Source organism: Vicia villosa, linkage group LG6, assembly GCF_029867415.1.
Source record: "Vicia villosa cultivar HV-30 ecotype Madison, WI linkage group LG6, Vvil1.0, whole genome shotgun sequence".
NCBI classification, from domain to species: domain Eukaryota; kingdom Viridiplantae; phylum Streptophyta; class Magnoliopsida; order Fabales; family Fabaceae; genus Vicia; species Vicia villosa.
In genome coordinates this window covers 48,509,078-48,527,533 of record NC_081185.1, presented here as the reverse complement: position 1 = coordinate 48,527,533, position 18,456 = coordinate 48,509,078, and the positions used below count along the sequence as shown (strand labels likewise).

Below are 18,456 nucleotides of genomic sequence, written 5' to 3'. Positions count from 1 at the left end.
AATAAAAGACTCAAATTTATTATTCTTTTTATATTTAAAACAAAAGGCCAACGTTGACAACTTCTATAATAATTAATCCAATCTTTTAATCCAATCTATTAAAATCCATTAAGATTGATTTCTCTTAAATTTTCTATATAAACAAATATCATAAACTACTTAATTAAAAATGATATATAATATTATGACATGTTACAAGAAAAATAAAATTGACTTTATAAAATATATTTTTTTTTATGATAAAAATGTTAATAATTATACTAAAAAAGGATACAAATATTTCATTTTATAAAAAAAACCTGAGACAATTATGATTGGTGAATATACAAATTTCTTATAAAAACACAAATTTGTTATTCTTTTTATATTTTATATATATTTTTAACAATTACTATATTATATTTATTTACTATTTCTAACGACATTGTTTGCGGGACCCGTGCGCGAATGCACGGGTCGAGACTACTTAATTTGTATATCTTATATATACATTTCTTAACCATCGTTATACTATATGTATTTACTATTCATAACGATATTGCGCGACCCATACATACACACGGACAGATAACTGATTTTATATATGTGTAAGAAGTGTACAAGACCGTGTACTCATATATTTTTCAACATAATTTTTATGTATATCCTAATATATAGTATTTATGTGTGTGTGAAGTGTACTAAACCATATATACCCATTTATTTTTTCTATTAAAATATATATTTTCAATTGAACGATGCTACTTAATTTGTATATCTTTTATATACATTTCTTAACTATGACTATACTAAAGTTATTTACATTTTATCTCCCAATCCGTGACCTGTATGAACATATTGTGTAGATTAAATTAATGTTTATATGACAATAAAAATTTCAAAGATTTTTTCTTTATAATATATATATATATATATATATATATATATATATATATATTTATTTATTTATTTATTAACCATTAATATATTATATTTATTTATTATTTATATTTATATTTGTGCGATCGCATGGATCTCTTGCTAGTTTGAAGAAAAGAAAACTTTTTAGTCAAGATGAATTTTAATTAGGAAATTTCTTTATCCACCCCCTCGTCTTCTTGGTGACCCCCGGTGAAAACCCCAAAATGCCCCCTGTTTCGGAAATACATTTCCGAAATGCAAAAAAATGTTGTTTTCGGAGATGCATCTCCGAAAACAGGATTTCGGAAGTGCATTTCCGAAATACTACGCGTTTTGCAGATTTAGCAAAACAGCCCCTCCCCCCAATTCATTTACCCTAAATCACCATCAACACTTCCTCAAAGAGATTTTTTGCAAACCAAGTTCCAAAGCTACATCAAATGTTGTTTCTACTTGCTCTACTACATTCAAAAGCTTCTCAATCACTTCAATTTGTAAGTTTCATAATCCTTAGATCCATAATTCAATTGCATGTTAGGGTTGTTAGAAATTACAAAAATGATATAGGGGTAGGTTGTTAGTAGTATTTAGGTTGTTTAGAAGCATTATAACATGTTTGAACATTGAATTTTGGGGTCTGCCATGGAAGTTGCAGAAGTTGGCTTCGCAGGGGTGTTTCGGAAGTTCATTTCCGAAAACACCTCCCTCACCAGTTTCGGAAATGAACTTCCGAAATGTGTCCAGAAGTGATTTTTTTATTTTTTTGAATTGTTTCGCTTTCTTATGGATTTCAATTATTTCAGGAATATGGCAGGCAACCCAGCGCGCATCAGACAGGGGAGAGAGACCCACAGACAGCGTCGGATAGACGCGAGCGGGCGGCGCGGCTGGCATCGACGTAGGGACGGGGTCGTGTCCGAGTACTCGTGCAGATGGACGAGGGTACTTCCTCATCTGGATCGAGGAGTCGTCTGGCTCGGGTCTCTTCTTCCCGTCAGCAGGAGGTACGAGAGGAGGAGGAGGCAGTTAGATACCAAGAGGCGGAGGAGGAGGTACCAGATGTTGACCCTCCGCACGGGGAGGAGGAGGAGGGCTACCCGGAAGGGCCCATTGACACGTCCGTGCTGATTTCCTACCACGAGCACGTCGCTCGACGTGTCTGGGAGGGAGAGGTATTTATTATAATTTGTCCGACTTTATTATTTAACTGTTTTTTATTTAGCTTTTTATTCCATATTTCTTAACGGTCTAATTAACAATGTTTTTTTTTGTTTTTGTTGTAACAGGAGAGACAGACTTTAAAAATGGTGAACCACGCCCGGAAGATTTTCGGTCTCTTTAAACCAGAGGCACAATGGTTTAACGACGCGGTGACAACTTCAGGACTAGGTGGGTTGTGCATGACCGGGTATACCACCATCAGCCACGACATGCAGGGGGCCTTTGTGGAGCGGTGGCACAGGGAGACGTCTTCTTTCCACTTACCGGTTGGGGAGATGACGATCACCTTGCACGATGTGCAATGTCTTCTCCACTTGCCGATTACGGGGTGCTGCTGGACCATTCCCGGATCCAGAGGATCGATGCCATAGAGTGGATGACGATCTATCTGGGTATGGAGCCAGATATAGCTGATTTTGAGTGTCGGACGACAAATGGGCCTCATATCCGGTTCTCCACATTGAGCGCTTATTACGAGCACCACTTGGTGGCAGCGGCCGAATCCGAGGATACGGAGAACGGCCTATTTATGGAGTATCACCGTGCCTGCGCTCTCCGGTGGTGGTTCATGTTTTTGGTAGGCACTGCACTCTTTATGGACAGGAGTGCAAGATACCTCGACGTGACCTACCTCCGCTACTTCATGGACTTGACTACCATTCACCAGTGGAACTAGGGGTCAGCTATTCTGATATACCTATACCAGAAGCTGAATGAGGCCTCCAACTGGAGGACCAGGCAGTTGACCGGATCCGCCACACTCGTGACGGTACGTTTCATTTTAATTGTTTCACATTTATTTATGGTTCGTATTTATTTTTAATACATTATCGTGTTTGTGTTTCAGGGCTGGATCATCTCCTACTTCCCCCGCATCCACGGCTTCCACATTGATCCTGCGTACGAGGACGCCATGCCCAGGGCCGCCCGTTAAGTTCTCCAAAGGGGGAACAATGCAGTGGGACCATATCGTGGGTACCTCGACCGCACAACTCACGATGACATCAGTTGGAGGCCATTCAGTGACTACACTGCTGTTGTCGCCTTCGACCGCATCTCGTAATATTCTGGCTGGTTGGCATGAGGGAACAACACCATGGTGAGGTATCTCCCTGAGCGGTGCATGCGGCAGTTTCGATTTGTGTAGATGATACCCAGGTCACCTTTTGAGGCTGCTCCCGACACAGTTACCCGAGTGGAGCTCACTGGCATATTTGCGGATTTGGAGCGTCATGTGGTCCCGGAATAGTATCGTCGCATGCAGGTCACCCGGGACTGGCACAGTGTGGAGGGGTATGTCACATGGTTCTATCGGGTGTCACATCCTCTGATGACACCCGACGCTCCTGGCGCTCCTAGGCTAGATACGAGGAGGTCCTGGAGAACCAGCAGGCCAATGATGACCATGTCATTGATCTCCTACCGATCTGTCAGTGGATATAGCTGCTTGGGCAGACGCGTTGGACCGAGGTATCAATGATCAGGGCGGACCAGAGGCAGTCGCCGTGGTGGAGAGGATCGTCGGTGATGCGGGCCATGCGACAGCATATAGGAGGCAGAGGAGGTCCTAGGGAGTGAGGGTTAGGCATACCCAGTAGGGGTTCGGGTTTATTTTTTTTGTGTTCAGCTTGTATTTCGCACACTATTACTCATTTTGTATATATTATTCGGATTTTATTTATTATATTAGTATTTTATGTTGATATGTCGTTTATTTTGTTCGGCGTTTTCGTTTTGTATATATTATTCGTTTTGTATATATTTTGTACGGGACTGTTAAGAAAAGCATAAAAAAAAGAGAATTTTTGCATAATTCGGAAACGCACTTCCAAAATTCCCCAAAAATTGTGAAAAAGGTATTTTCGGAAGTGCATCTCCGAAAACACCCCCCATTTGGTGTTTTCGGAAGTGCACTTCCGAAATCTGGGAAAATTTAGAAAAAAAATACTTCGGAGACGCATCTCCGAAGCAGGGGCAAGTTGGGGTTTTCGCCAGGGGTCACCCCATAGAGAGGTGGATAAAGAAATTTTCTTTTAATTATTTACTAATTACTTGAAATGAATTAATTTAATAAGAAGCCTAATTAATTAATCTATATTTTTTCAAAATATAAATAGACATAAAATTACAAACTATATATTCTCATCCAACCTGCTATACATTAATATCACCATGGGGTAATTGTATATAAATATTTCAATGATATAATGCATTTTGTACTAAAGATTGAACTATTATTTAACTCATTATTATCTTAATTATTATTATTTTCGGTGAGTAATTTGAGAATCTTATTATTTCTTCGGACAAGCTTGTGAGGCTGAGACAACCATTTGTTTCACACTAATGCCAGCATTGCACATATTAGCAAAAGCTCTTAAGTATTTCCTTCCATAGTTTGACAAGGTACTACAATGACCTTCATAAGTTTTTATCTGCATAAAACATTAACAAAAGTGCATATTTAGTATTTTTACATTTATTTATCCTAAAATCATATACATGTGAGAGTGCATATTGACAAGAAATTGGAAAATGATTTGTGCTTGGAAAAACGATATGATAACAATGTTGATGAATTTCTACAAGAATTAAAAAAATAAATTGAGAAAATAATAAATCGTTATAAGGCATAGAACTTACAAGCGTCTTGAAACAATCCCAATTATCAACAAGAGGCTGGCCGGGAGCACGAACATGGACCATCATTGTGGAACCATTCTCTTTCCCAAACAAGAGATTACTTATATGTTGAAAAGTGTTGTCAACATGTTTTCTATGAGCAATTTCATCTTCTAACTCCTTTTGTGCTTTTAGCTTATTCAGTGAACCATTTAAAGCCCTTTCAAACTGAAAAAAAAAAAAGTCAAGAAAAATATATTTCTCATCTTAATTTAATTATATTTATACTCCAAGTGTCACACCAAAAATAGAGAAAATAAATATAATAATAATAATAATAATAATAATAATAATAATAATAATAATAATAATAATAATAATAATAATAATAATAATAATACCTTGGTCTTAAGATAAATTAAACGACCATCTCTTTGACTAATATGCCTTGTAGGAGTTGTATATGATTCATGGTCAACATTAACATTAGCATGCTTTGCACCAATGTATGTAGATAGAAAATTATTGTTAATCTTTAAATCACCATATTGCATCACATGAGAACCAGCTTGCTGACCTATTGTTCTCTTCTGAACCTATTCATTACATGCCAAATATTTAATTGACAAATATAATATTAAGAATTTAAGAAAAAAATTATTTGATACTTACAATTTCATATTGTTGTTTCAAAGTCTCTTTTGTCATATCCTTTGTTTCACTGCACCATTAACAAACTAGTTTATCAAGAGTTATCATAAACATACTTAATCTTTGAAAATTTATTTAATCAACAATTAAACCATACCTATCTTCCATCCACGAAATACTGTACAAATCTCCTAAACAAATTGTATATTCATGCGGTGGTGGAATAGGAGAGTCTGAACAGTAAAATGCATAACTATTCTCGATTGCATTGGATGCCGTAGTTACATAAATATTTATATCATTTGGAAGAAGTCCTTCAAACATACTCCCAGCTTCACATGCTTCCATGTATATAACCTTAATTAATTTATATCATTAAATAAATAAGCAATCTAATTATTAACAAACTTAAAATATCAAGTATATATACAAATATTGTTTTATATCAAGTACTATTTGGATAATATTATATCAAGTTTATATTTTAGTTAAGCTTGCATATATTTATTATTAGTAAAATAATACTTTCTAAACTAAACAAACTTAATATAAAGTAATTTACCATTTCTTTATAGGATTTAGCATGATGTTTCTTCTTCAACGCGTCTACAAAATCTTTGCCAAAAAGAATGCCACCATCTGGCAAACCTGATCATAAATGAAAATAGTTATAGAATTTATTAAATAAAAAGGATGAAATATATATTAATTTATTATTTTTAAATATTAATTCTTTTTTAAATTAAAATAATGCGACTCAGGATATTGGATATGAGACTAATATTTAAGTGACTATTTGTACCTAATACTCTTTTTATTGAAAATAAAATTTATAAAAGACGATTGGTAAGAGAATTTTTAAAAATGAATTTATTAATTGTTTTATAAAAATTAATTACCAATAATTCTTATTTTTTTACTAATAAATTTATTTAATAATTAAATAAAAATAATATATGACATGGAAAATTACATTATCAATTTATAAATTATTTTCACTATAAATATAACAAGAATAAAAACCAATCTCTAAAAATGATATAATTTATTTCATCTATTTTTTGACAAAAGAAAACAGTCAATGAGTTACTAACCCACTAAACCAGTAGTGCCATGGTCTGCATAGTAAATGAAAATGGTATCATTTGGCCCACTATTTAATACTTTACCACTACCACCTTTTACAGCAGTTTTATTACCACTAAGTACTGCAAAAAAATTCCTTTCATTTCCATCATCTCCAACATAATCCTACACAAATTTCATCAACATATTTAAAAATGTGATTTTTTCAATGAGAATATATTATTAAAATAAAGAAAATTAAAGAAAAGTCAAGATAGATTATGTATATATGTACCTTGGGAACTCCATGGTAAACATCAGAACCATTTGGATGATTAATTAAAATACCTTGCCTTGGATTTTCAGGATTAAAGGCAATGTCATCATACATAAAAACGATAATATTTTCATCTTTAAGACCACCATTTTTTAATATTTGGTAAGCATGACAAACATCAGCTTGGTGCCTATAATTATCATAACCTCTAGATCCAGCAACTAGTAATGCCCATTTTGTGGACTCACTATGTCCTAATACTCTCACAGTTAAACTCATCCACATTAAGACTATCAATGCAACCCAATATTTGTTCTTCTCAATCATTTTTCTATAAGACTTGTTTGTGAAAGACTGATAATTTGTGACAACAATTTAAGACTGGTACATAAACACTGATATTAATGTGAAGGGTTACAAGAGTTTTACTTGATATTTATAACATCAGCCTTGTTAAATACTCTATCCTATTTTATTTTATAATTTTATTAAATAATTAATATATTTTGGTATATATATTGACCAAATACATTAATTATTCAGTAAATTTAAATATCAAAATTTTTTTATAATAAAGTGAATATAATATAACTTATAATGGTTTTTAAAAGTAAAATATATCATTAAAATAACTTCAATTATTTTTATTTTTATTTTAAATTAAAAGTAAAAGAATCAAGATTTATTTAATTGACCATATACAACCACTTAGATATAGATATAGATACTTTTAGAGGACATATACTAATATCATTTTTATGTGAGAACATTAGAATGAATCTGATCCATTAAATTTTAAAATAAATAATAAAATTAAGTGTTATTCTTTTTTTCTCTCTTTCATTATTAAAATAACTGATGGGGACGTATCAAATAAAAACTTTGATTATTATAAAAATTGAGAACTTTTAATAATAATCATATGATTTAAAATCAATATTAAGATCTGCATTTACGAGATATGTATTTAAATCAGAATCTATCTTTTAATTATTATCTCTTAAAAATTGAGTGAAATATATATATATATATATATATATATATATATATATATATATATATATATATATATATATATATATATATATATATATATATATATAGAGGAGGGATCAAATTACACCCGAAGAGTTACACCACAAGTTACACTCGTTCAATAACTACATTTCGAATTAATATTTTTTAAATTTAACCGTTGGATTGAAACATAATATCATATAGATCATACCTATAAAGTTTGAGCTTAATCTATAATGATTTACTATACAATCAAGATATCCAAAGATTAACGTCAAAATGAGCTTTCATATAACGTTAATTTTGATGTAATTCAATGACATAGTAAATCATTATAGATTAAGCTCAAACTTTATAGGTATGATCTATATGATATTATGTTTCAATCCAACGGTTGAATTTAAAAAATATTAATTCAAAATGTAGTTATTGAATGAGTGTAACTCGTGGTGTAACTCTTCGGGTGTAATTTGATCCCTCCTCATATATATATATATATATATATATATATATATATATATATATATATATATATATATATATATATGACCTCTATTATTTTAATTTTCCTTTTAAATTAAAAGTTAAAGATTATAATTAAATTTAGTAATTCACCAATTATATTAACTTTTTAAAGTAACATATTACAATTTTCTTTTATGATAGTAGAAAAATCACCAATAGTTTACAAAAATTAATAAAATGAGATTTTGTTTTGAGAACTTCTATTATTTTTAAATTATTTTTATAAAAGTCATTTTTAAAAAATAAATAAAATTTTTAAAAAATTATAACAAAAGGGCTCTTCATTATTGTGAGTGAAATTCAATATTTAATTATTTTGAATCAAAATACCAACTTAAGTGAAACTATTTAAATTAAAAAAATTCAAAAACATGTACTCACTCCCCATGCCAAATGTTAGGTCAATTTAGTCCTCTTTTATGAAATAAATAGATAATTAACGATTTCTTTATATTACTTTTAAAAAGTTATATAAAGAAAGTATGCTCAAGCATCATGTTTCGAAGTATGCTTAAGCATGCAATAGTCGAAATTTTAGGATTGTTAGCGAATTAATCTGGGCATGTTTGTTTAACCTAATTTTTTAAGTTAGTTTGTAGTTTAAGTTAGTTTAGGTAATCTATATTTGGTTGTTGTTATTCACTTGTAATCTTTGAACCCTTATTGAATAAGTGATTAGTAAACAATCACTACTACAAATAACATATTTCATCTCAGACACAAAATACATTTAACCTCGGCAACAGAAGCGAGTTAACGAAGAGCATCATGAAAAGTATCAACTTTACCCTTCGATTTTTAAAACACCGAGAAAAAAATATTTATACACATGGGTACAAAACCTAACTTCTGCACTCTTAATATTTTCAAAACTAGTGCATCATACCCTCATTCAAGAATTAAAAGATAATACATGCATATATTTGATTTTTTAATTTATATTTAAGACTAAATCTATTTGTGTATTGAAAACAAATTTTTAGTAATTTAACAAGATTTTAAACATATTTAACACTATGAATAAAGATTAAATAAAAACCTAACAAAGGGAATGAGATCGGTCATCATTCATCCTTCGACAAAGTTAGAATTCAAGTTTGATAATAATTGTAAAGCATTGATGAGTTGAGTAATTTTCCCAGTTTGTATAAACACTATCATTTGAAATATTGAGCTTTTTGGCATAAGTGTATAAAGAATTTTACTTGGACGTGAACAATGATGGATAGTTTCTCTATATTCAAATAGAAAAAGGACGAAAAAATTATTAGAGAAAATAACTACAAAAAATAAGTCACCGACAAAAATACATAAACTTAAAATCACAATATACACATTATCAAAAGGAAAAAAAAACTTTAACGACGGTAAAATCACAATATCAAAAAGAGGAATTTGAGTTCAAACACAACATTATAAAAGAATTTTTAAGCACATTTAATTTTCAACTTATGAAAAAATGTGTTGACTCAGATACTACTACGGTACTGTTACCAAAGATTTCGACTTTCCCATATTTAGAAAGATTGAGGAAAGGCGAAAAGAGAGTTTGGTCGAAGAAGGTTCGACACAAACTCTAACAACGCTCTGTCGAAACAAACCTTTAGAAATTGCAAGTATCAAAAGCCTAGCTTCTAAGGTTAGTCGAAGTCGAAGGGACGGGAAAGAGAATTGGCAGTTGTTGGCAGTTTTACATGCTGAGACACGTGGAGAAGTTTTGTTTGATATCTTGTGCATGGTAGTACACGTGTCATCAAGGGGTTACGCAACTGTCAGAAGCAGTTTTTATGGGAATGCTTATTTAAGCAGAAGAATAGGATCGTTTTAGGGGTCCACAACTGTTATACACTTTTTGATAAACTCAATCTCGACATTGAAAATGAGAAACGAGTGCAATATGAAAATGTATGTTTGTGTACCAATTTACTTTTAATGCAATCATTTACACCCTTTCCATTTAATATCATTTTGTTTTCATCACCTTCTATTTTGCATTTGTTTCAGTTAAAGTCTTGTCACTTGTTTTTTCTTTGTCTTTACTTCAATTTCATCAATTCTGTTTGTCTTTATTACGTTCAAGTGGGTTTTGATCCTGCGTTTATTACATTCAAAAGTCATTTCTTGTCCACTTTCTATCATTCATTAAGTTTAATGCGTTCACATTTAGTTAATAGTCCACAACAAATCATAAATTAGCACTTTGGTCTGGAATACTCTAGTTGATTCCGCAAGAGTAACTTTTAAAAAGGAAACTAGCGATTGTTTACCATTTTTATGGGTAAACAAATTGGCATGCCCAGTGGGACCCGTTAGTGCTAAATTTTGTTATTTGTTTAATCAAATCGAAAGTATGTATGAGATTACAAAGTGGTAGGCAATTGAGTGAAATGTCGAACAACAACACTTCAAATAATGCCGATTCACCTAGAAACAATATAGATATAGTTCCAACTGGAACGTTATCACAAAATACGGTGCTTATGTCACCAACACGAAGTTCTCATAATACTGGGACAGTGGCAGCCACTGTATCGTCGCCAGTACGTTCGCCATTTCAGGTGACGAGACCGCCATTATTTAGAGGAGGAATTCCTCCACCTGGATTTCACCAATATGGAGTGCCTACATCAATGATGGTAAGGTTGCATACTAATCCTGCCACTTATTCTGAAAACATGATGGCTACAGGTACTTCTAATAATCCAGGAGGGCGAATCCCAGGAGTAGGGTATTTACCACCACCGCCGCCACCGACGTTAAATACGTCTTCCATGATTTCAATTAGACAACAGATGAATGAGAGTAATCATGATATGGTTAATGCTTTGACACAACAAATTGGGACGATTTTCACTCCCATGATAAATAACACAAACCATAGTTACGAAATGTTAGCCAACCAAATGTCTAGAATAGCAGTTTTTTTGGGACACCACCAGTTCAACCTAGGCATACGTCCCAAGTTTCGAACGTGAGGTTAGTCTAAACACCAGGAAACGGGACTGATTTGGGTACTCAACGTCAAGCTACAGAGCAAGACGGAGAAGAACATTTGGAACAAAATATACCTAGGATAGTACAAAGAAATCAAGATGCGGAGCAAGTTTTAAGTAATGTTCAGCAAAATAACTATATGGGTCATAATAACATCTCAAATGTAGTAGAACAAATCTTAGTCCAAAATGGTATAAACGTGGGTTTACATAGACCCAACTTTGTATCTCCTCTGTCGGAGTATATTAGACAAACTGAACTACCTAGAGGTTGGAAAGTCCCAAAATTTACAAAGTTTGCTGGCGATACTGGTGAATCTACAGTCGAACACGTTGCTAGGTTTCAGACAGAGGCAGGAGATCTTGCTAATAATGAAAATTTAAAATTAAAATACTTTCCCAGTTCTTTAACGAAAAATGCTTTCACTTGGTTCACTACTTTACCACCTCAATCAGTGTTCTCGTGGAACCAGTTGGAGAGATTGTTTCATGAACAGTTTAACATGGGACAGTCTAAGATTAGTTTGAAATAATTAGCAGGTGTAAGAGGAAAGACGTCTGAGTCAATAGATGATTATTTAAATTGATTTAGATTATTAAAGGCTAGATGCTTTACACAAGTTCTAGATCATGAGTTGGTCGAAATGGCCGCTGGAGGTCTAGACTATTCCGTTAGGAAAAAGTTAGATACTCAATACTTGAGAGATATGGCGCAGTTAGCTAATAGGGTTCGCTAAGTAGAACGGTTGAAAGCTGAAAAAGCAAGAGCAAATAAGTATCATAAGAAAGAAAAAGTGGCATATGTCGCAACAGATGAGTTAAACTCAGATAGTAGTTATGACGAAAATGAGATTAGCGTGCCTGAGTTAAAACCAGGGACTCCGTATGTTTGTAAATTACTCAAACCTTCGAATGGGAAAAATCCGGTAGAAGAAAACCAAAATGAAAAGTTCACAAATAAAACTTATACGTTTGATATAACAAAATGTGATGAGATATTTGATTTGTTAGTTGCTGATGGACAAATCATTGTGCCTCCAGGATTAAAAAAATCCTCCTTTAGAACAAAAGAAAAAAAAAGAGGATTTTGTAAATTTCATAATTTTTGGGCCATAAAACATCTCAATGTGTGCTTTTCAGGGATTTGGTGCAGAAGGCTTTGAAGGAAGGAAGACTGCAATTTGGTGGGAAGCAAAAATCATCAATGCAAGTGGATGAAAATCCAATGATGATTGGAGAAGCTAACTACACGGAAGTTGCTGATATCATGATGGTCGAAGCTACTGAAGGTTTTGACGAAGGAAAAAACGTGGCTACTGATGGCCAGATTTTGAGCATGGCTTACCCTAAGCCAGCCGGAAGTTTGCTGATGTTTTTGGAAAGATGTCGCAAAAACAATACACAAGTCGGATTGTGTCCAAGATGTGACGCTGTGTATGATGTCGATGCTGCGAAGAAAATTAGGTTTGATCCTAGAAGAGGCCAAATTAGTCAATTTTGGTTTGCAGGAGAGAGCAGTATGACTCGTAGGACTGAAGTTTACAGGAAGAGATTCGAAAATCCAAGAACTTTTCGTCCCCCATCTGATGTTCCCCAGGATAGATGGGTGAAACCTGTTAACTTTCAAGGAGGAAAGCGTCCTGAATGGAAGATTCAAGAGGCAGGAGCCAGTGCTGAATGTTCAAAGGGAAATTGGTCGAAGAAAAACGACTACATTTCTCCAAACTACAAAGGGAAGAATCCAATGACAAGGAGTTATTGAAGACAATACCAGAGAAGTCACAAAAACAAACACGTTTCGTCAAATTCAGCTCAATTACATTTTGATAGGTACCAACCAAAACCTTATCAAAAGAAGTTGATAGAGGAACAAGTAAGGATAGCCAACAATCGCCTATCAACTGGTTTAGTGCTAGGAAAAGAAATAGTGGAAAATTCACCAAGTGCTAGTGCTGAGAAAGGGCTGGAGTATTCCCCGTTGTAAGACAAGAGCTCGTGGACGATAACTTCGACGTAGAATCAGACGAGTTATTGATTGACTGTGGGATTGTATCCATACTTCCTGCTGAGTTCGATAGGGTTTCAGAAGCTTCTGAAACCGGAGATGATTTTATACCAGACGAAAAGGAAGAAGATATGCCTGTTTGTTATTATGTTGTGGAAAATGGCGTAGTTGAGGGACATAAGGCTGTGTTTGAAGAACCTGATCATGGGATGAAATATCATCTCAAACTGTTGTTCATAAGGGCAAAAGTAAATGGTGTGTCTGTGAATAAAGTGTTTGTTGATGGTGGAGCGGCTGTAAATTTGATGCCACACTCTTTATTGCAAAAAATTGGAAAATTTGATAAGGATTTAAGGCCCCATAATATGGTGTTGTCAAATTATGAAGGTAAGACCAGCAGCATCCTGGGAGTATTACAGGTGAAATTAGCTGTAGGTTCGACAGTGAGACCTACTATTTTCATGGTGATTGCTTCAGAAGCAAATTTCAAATTACTATTGGGTCGAGAGTGGATCCATGGAGTAGGAGCTGTTCCATCAACATTACACTAGAGGGTTGCAATATGGAGAGAAGATGGAATTGTGGAAAATGTGGAGGCTAATCAGAGTTATTATAAAGCTGATGCTAGTAAAGTGAGTCGAAGACACTTTGAACAACATTTGGCTAATGTCGGCCCCTGTCGAAGAGCAGAGGAAATGTATTCTTCAGACGAAAGTGTGTCTAAATATCTGAATTTAGACCCCAATTATGGTTTTATTTGGAATAAAGATGACCCAAATGAACCAATGAATGGGGAGAGTCCGCCTACTGGGTGGACAATGATTAATGACAATGACTGCTGAGTCAATTCATTTGGCTCGAATTACGGCTTATTTAGCCGAAACTAAATTGAAAGCGACTCTAGAAGCCGATTTAGATGAAAATATGGCTTTAGAGGCCATGCTCACCAACGAAGGTACTCAATCTAACAAAAAATTAGATTCTGAGTTTGAAAGGTTTGATGGGATTTATGATGACGAACCCTTTGGGTTCGAAAAGGATCCAGACGAACCTCATAGAAGGATCAAAGCTCAAGATCCTCTCGAGGAGATCGACTTGGGTGAAAATTCACTTCGACGACCAACTTATGTTAGTGCAAAAATGAATGTCAAAATGAAGAATAAATTGACTCATCTTCTCCAAGAATACAAAGATTGTTTTGCTTGGGATTATAATGAGATGCCTGGTTTGAGTCGAACTGTGGTAAAACATCAATTGCCATTAAAATTGGGACAAAAGCCAGTAAAACAAGCTCCAAGAAGATTCGCCCCAGAAGTCATGGCGAAAATCAAAGTAGAGATTGAACGACTTTTAAAAAGCAAGTTCATTCAAACTGCAAGGTATGTCGAATGGTTAGCTAATATAGTACCTGTCATTAAGAAAAATGGGACACTTCGTGTGTGTATAGATTTCAGGGATCTGAATCGTGCTACTCCCAAAGATGAATATCCCATGCCTGTGGCTGAAATGTTAGTTGACTCAGCTGTAGGTTTGAAGTATTTGAGTATGTTAGATGGTTATTCAGGATATAACCAAATTTTTATTGCTGAAGAGGACATACCTAAAACAGCATTTAGATGCCCAGGTGCTTTAGGTACTTATGAATGGGTGGTGATGCCGTTTGGTTTAAAAAATGCTGGTGCCACTTATCAAAGGGCAATGAATTTGATGTTTCATGATTTTATAGAGCATTTTATGCAGGTTTATATTGATGACATAGTAATAAATTCGTCATCCGAGAATGACCGTTTGAACCACCTTTGACAATCCTTTGAAAGGATGAGGAAGTATGGTTTAAAAACGAATCCTTTAAAATGTGCTTTTGGTGTTCATGCAGGGGATTTCCTTGGTTTCGTGGTGCATAAAAAAGGCATTGAGATAAACAAAAATAAGACCAAGGCAATTTTGGAGTTGCAAGCGCCAGACACAAAAAAGCAGTTGCAATCATTGTTGGGGAAAGTTAATTTCTTGAGGAGATTTATCTCAAATCTGAGTGGAAAGACGAAGCTCTTTTCGTCGTTGCTCAAACTCAAGAATAATGATGTATTCAAATGGGAAGAGGAACATCAACATGCGTTTGATCAAATCAAGGCTTACTTGACGAAGCCTCCTATTTTAATACCCCCAAATAGAACTAAGAGCATGAAATTGTACATAGCTGTATCTGATTCGATAATAGGGAGCATGTTAGCCCAAAAAGATGATCATGGCGTCGAAAGAGCTATTTATTATCTAAGTCGAATTTTAGTGGATGCAGAAACTAGATATTCTGATATTGAAAAGCTATGTTTATGTTTGTACTACTCATGTAATAAGTTAAAGCAATATATGAAGCCTGTTGATGTGTATGTCTCGTCTCATTTCGATATTATTAAGCATATGTTATCTAAACCTATTTTGCATAGCAGAATTGGTAAATGGGCGCTAGCTTTAACTGAATTCTCTTTAACATATGTTCCTTTGAAAGCTATGAAAGGACAGATAGTAGCTGATTTCATAGTTGATCAAGGATTGACCGATGTATCAATAAATATGGTCACTCAGACTACGTGGCAGTTATATTTTGATGGTTCTAGTCATAGAAATGGGTCAGGTATAGGGGTTTTGATTATATCTCCCCAGGGAATACCTTCGACATTTAAGTACAAAATTAGTGAAGCTTGTTCTAATAATGAGGTAGAATATGAAGCTTTGATTACAGGATTGAGAGCTCTTTTGGACTTAGGGGCTACTGAAGTCCAAATAAAAGGGGACTCTGAGCTTGTTATTCGACAGATTACAAAAGAGTATAAATGTATTAAAGAAAATTTAATCATTTACTATGCTTTAGTAATCTTGTTATTGGATAAATTTCATGTGGTGCATATAAATCATGTGCCTAGGATTGAAAACAGTGGAGCAAATAAGCTAGCACAAATTTCATCAGGATATAGAGTTTCTAAATATCGACTGGGGGAGTTAATTGAAATCAAAGAAAAAGAAGTCGAACGTCACTACCCTGCTTTGTCAATAGCAAAAATTAGGGGGAAATGTGAAAGGAAAAACGAAGGTTTGGAAACTCATGAAAGTGGTGAAATTTTTGAATTTGAAATTTTTGCCATTGACAATATGACACATGCTGATTGGCGAAAACCATTGATACAGTATTTAAACATTCCAGTTGGGGTGACTGATCGGAAGATTAAGTATAGGGCTTTGAGTTATGTCATGTTGGGAAATGAACTATATAAGAAGACAGCTGAAGGTGTTTTAATGAAATGTTTAAGTGAAGCTGAAGCATTTATAGTTGTACCCGAAGTACATAGTGGTGCTTGTGGAGCACACCAATCAGGACATAAGATGAAATGGCTTTTGTTTCGACGAGGGTTATACTGGCCATCAATGTTAAAAGATTGTATTGAATTTGCAAAAGGGTTCCAAGAATGCCAGAAGTTTTCAGGTATTCAACATGTACCTGCCAGTGAATTACATGCAATAGTGAAACCTTGGCCGTTTCGAGGTTGGGCTTTAGATTTAATAGGAGAAATAAAATCTGCTTCTTCTAAACAGCAAAAGTATATTTTGGTTGGGATAGATTATTTTACGAAATGGATAGAGGTTATTCCATTGGTGAGTGTTAATCAAGAAAGTGTGATTGATTTCATACAAAAATTTATAATTTTTAGGTATGGGATACCTGTTTACGGTGATTTCCGGTAAACAACCGCTAGTCTTCCAAACTATAAAATATACTTTGGTTACTCGCAATATCGACTAGATTGATCCTAGGACATAGTCAAAAAGTTGTCTTTTATAATGATTTGGTTCATATTTGTTGGTTTGTTTGGCTTCGAAATATGTTTAAGAAATAAACAAATGAAATGTAAAAACTAACAATCACCTTGTTATACACGTAAATGTAACTTTGGCGAAAGGCAAAGTAAATATAAATTGCAAGAAACTTAAAGTGCAGGAACGTAAATTGCAGAAAGTAAATTGTTTCGAAGTAAATTTGAACGAAAGACAAAGGTGGAAGAATGTAAATGCCTGAAATATAACGAAAGATAGAAATACTGAAAAGATACTTGCATAAAGATAAATACAAATGTATTTAAAATGGTGTTGGTGTCATACATACATTTCTCAGCGAACTCGTTCTCTTAACACTTGATACTTGAGTGATTTGTGAGTGATTTGTACAAAATGAACACACTGGATCCTGATATTAAGATCCTTATTTATACTAATTTTGACCCTAGCGATCCTACACTAACGAAATGCCACGTTGCTCACATGCATATGTTTCGAATCCTTGGGGCGCCATCTGTCCTTGTTCGGTTACACAGAATGTTTCGAAATTCAAATCCTCCCGCCCGAGTTCTCTTTCGATACGTGGCAACGTGATCTAAAATGAGAATGCCACGAAATACGCAAAGCTTCAGTACCCTTTATATTTCGCAAAAAACGCTTAAGTCCCAAAGATAACTTGTTTCAAATAAGCTTCGATTTTTATCATCTTTACTTCAACATAAATAACATCCTCAAATCATGGCCATCAGGAGCCATTTATTCTCGGAAATGGCCATCAAAAGCCATTCTTCCTCAAACTCTAATTCTTCAAAGAACTTTTTCTTCAATCGAAATCTCCAACTAAATAATTTACCCCAATAAATATCTGTTTAAAAAACAAGAGAAATAGGCGTTTCTTGTCATGATGAGATTTCACTTTACTCATTTTTTAGAGTTCCAAGACACCTAATTAACGTTATAATCATTTATGACTCATCTTTCAAAACGTCTTGTCATTTTCAAAAACGTCTCTTCAAAACGTGCATTCCCACGTTTTTGCCATGACTTGTGATCATTGCTCCTATATACTAGGAGTAAGGCTAACAACTTTTCAACCGCCGTTAGATTAAATCATCTCTTGCCGCGTGTCCTTTCAACCTTTACTTAAAGATTTGAAAAGGTTCTTACTAAACCTTTAAATACTTGAACCTTTAGCCTTCACAAAACTTCAGCTTTCCTTCTTCTGCAACTAAACACAGAAAAAACCCTCTTTGGTTTTTTAACCTAATTCTTGAAACAAACACATCTATGGCGTCTTCCACCATTCAAACTTCCACATCGGAAACCGCAACCGCTCTTCAAGCCATTCAACA

At 34.0% G+C, this 18,456-nt stretch overlaps 2 protein-coding genes across 2 annotated transcripts; one reads left to right on the top strand and one right to left on the bottom strand.

The window, feature by feature from the left end:
• Positions 1–4,239: 4,239 nt before the first annotated feature.
• On the bottom strand, positions 4,240–7,125 carry LOC131611494 (vacuolar-processing enzyme-like). The gene is made up of 8 exons (XM_058883496.1): positions 6,755–7,125; positions 6,489–6,645; positions 5,957–6,042; positions 5,552–5,751; positions 5,416–5,464; positions 5,145–5,339; positions 4,765–4,971; positions 4,240–4,556 (listed from the first exon to the last, which is right to left on the bottom strand). Exons 1-8 carry the CDS (start codon positions 7,061–7,063, stop codon positions 4,416–4,418), a joined length of 1,344 nt encoding a protein of 447 aa, XP_058739479.1. The 5' UTR covers positions 7,064–7,125; the 3' UTR covers positions 4,240–4,415.
• A 6,982-nt stretch (positions 7,126–14,107) lies between these two features.
• Positions 14,108–17,014, top strand: LOC131613635 (uncharacterized). The gene is made up of 3 exons (XM_058885286.1): positions 14,108–14,404; positions 14,495–14,954; positions 15,153–17,014. The coding sequence occupies exons 1-3, from the start codon at positions 14,108–14,110 to the stop codon at positions 17,012–17,014; spliced, it is 2,619 nt and encodes an 872-aa protein (XP_058741269.1).
• The last annotated feature ends 1,442 nt before the right edge of the window (positions 17,015–18,456 follow it).

Coding starts and splice junctions, on each gene's coding strand:
- LOC131613635 (XM_058885286.1), top strand. CDS start 14,108: ATGACTGCTGAGTCAATTCATTTGGCTCGAATTACGGCTTATTTAGCC. Junction 14,405..14,494: donor CACTTCGACGACCAACTTAT/GTTAGTGCAAAA, acceptor GATTATAATGAG/ATGCCTGGTTTGAGTCGAAC. Junction 14,955..15,152: donor GTTTGGTTTAAAAAATGCTG/GTGCCACTTATC, acceptor GTGTTCATGCAG/GGGATTTCCTTGGTTTCGTG.
- LOC131611494 (XM_058883496.1), bottom strand. CDS start 7,063: ATGATTGAGAAGAACAAATATTGGGTTGCATTGATAGTCTTAATGTGG. Junction 6,043..6,488: donor TGGCACTACTGGTTTAGTGG/GTTAGTAACTCA, acceptor ATTTATGATCAG/GTTTGCCAGATGGTGGCATT. Junction 5,465..5,551: donor ATTTCGTGGATGGAAGATAG/GTATGGTTTAAT, acceptor TTAATGGTGCAG/TGAAACAAAGGATATGACAA.